This window comes from Phalaenopsis equestris, unplaced genomic scaffold (genome assembly GCF_001263595.1).
Source record: "Phalaenopsis equestris unplaced genomic scaffold, ASM126359v1 Scaffold195967, whole genome shotgun sequence".
Lineage (NCBI taxonomy): Eukaryota > Viridiplantae > Streptophyta > Magnoliopsida > Asparagales > Orchidaceae > Phalaenopsis > Phalaenopsis equestris.
The window spans coordinates 1-1,399 of record NW_018215916.1 but is presented as its reverse complement, the minus strand read 5'-3'; the positions used below and the strand labels follow the sequence as shown (position 1 = coordinate 1,399).

Genomic DNA, 1,399 nt, shown 5'->3' with positions numbered 1-1,399 from the left:
GGCAACTGCAATTGAGGGATACAATTATGGACTCAAAATTTATGTTGCATGTAAAATTCACCACAACTTTTCAAGGAGACTTGACCTTCTAACTTTAATGGTCCAAAGTGCAATTACATCTCTTTGTTATCTTGAATGGCTTACTGTGTACTGCAAAGTAATTGATTAGATTCCAAAAGTTGAAAAGATGTTTTTCTAACTTTTTGTTTTGAAATGAGAATTTTATTACCTGTTCAACGAGTGCAAGAGGATTATAAGAGAGAAAAATCTTTTTAGGGAGAAAGAAGCCCCTTTATAGCATGTCACATAATCTGCTATAGCTCAGGTTTTGCTGTTCTGCAGCTATCAAAGAGAACTTTTGAAATTCTGAGTTTGTGAGATCAATGTTTTCTCCTTCTCTTCAGCTCAGTAATTACTCATCCATGGAAGGTGTTCTATATTGCAAACCTCATTTTGAACAACTCTTTAGAGAGGCAGGCAACTTTAACAAGAATTTTCAGTCACGTAAGCCTACATTCTTGGTTATAGTTGCATAGAGTGCTGCTTCCATTCTGTTTTTTTCTGATTTTAAGGATTGCTCATATTGACAGCTGCAAAATCCTCAGAGAAGTTAACTCCAGAGTTTGTGAGTTCGTTATCATATTCCGTTGTCTTACTTTGTGAACATATTCTTTTGGGACCTCAATTACTTAAACATTTTCTATCATTTTCTCAGACGAGATCTCCTAGCAAAGCTGCTGGCATGTTCTCAGGAACACAAGAAAAGTGTGCCATTTGTTCAAAGACAGTATATCCCCTTGAAAAGGTTGGGTCCTTTTTTCATTACTTATAATATAATCTTAATTTAAAAAGAAATGCATGAATATTCCTAGTGCTTCTTCATTTCTAATTCGATGATGCTTTAAGCTTATTGGTGAACCAAAGTTTTACCTGGCAATCATTTTGAAAATATCGTGGAATATTGTTATGTAAATGGAAAATAATGAAAATTTTAAAATTCTCAAACATAACTAACAGAAGCTTGAAGCGGAGGTTTTCACTTTCAGTCTTCAAACCGGTTCTTCAAAAAAATTAATCTGCTGTATATTGCCGTCCACATTCTCTCCTTCAAATATGCTATTTAATTTCCATCTAGTATTATTTTTCATTGGTCATGTTGTATTGTTTTTGGCCAATGTTGTTTGATACAAAATATTCTTATAGTGTTTTCATCAAGTTGAACAAGTTCCTCTGCATATGTATTTTATTTCATCTTTTTAAACTCATGAATACCTCTGTATGTCCTATGACTTAAGACCTTGTGCTTGTTACTTTGGAACGTGGTTCCCATAGTTAGGAAGCCTCTGAAAAGTTGGGTCTTCTTCTGCACAAATCCTAATTGTAATATTTCACATTTTTT

At 33.7% G+C, this 1,399-nt stretch overlaps 1 protein-coding gene across 1 annotated transcript; it reads left to right on the top strand.

The window, feature by feature from the left end:
* The first annotated feature begins 131 nt into the window (after positions 1 to 131).
* On the top strand, positions 132 to 832 carry LOC110035089 (LIM domain-containing protein WLIM2b-like). The gene is made up of 3 exons (XM_020739331.1): positions 132 to 504; positions 591 to 625; positions 716 to 832. The coding sequence occupies exons 1-3, from the start codon at positions 384 to 386 to the stop codon at positions 830 to 832; spliced, it is 273 nt and encodes a 90-aa protein (XP_020594990.1). The 5' UTR covers positions 132 to 383.
* The last annotated feature ends 567 nt before the right edge of the window (positions 833 to 1,399 follow it).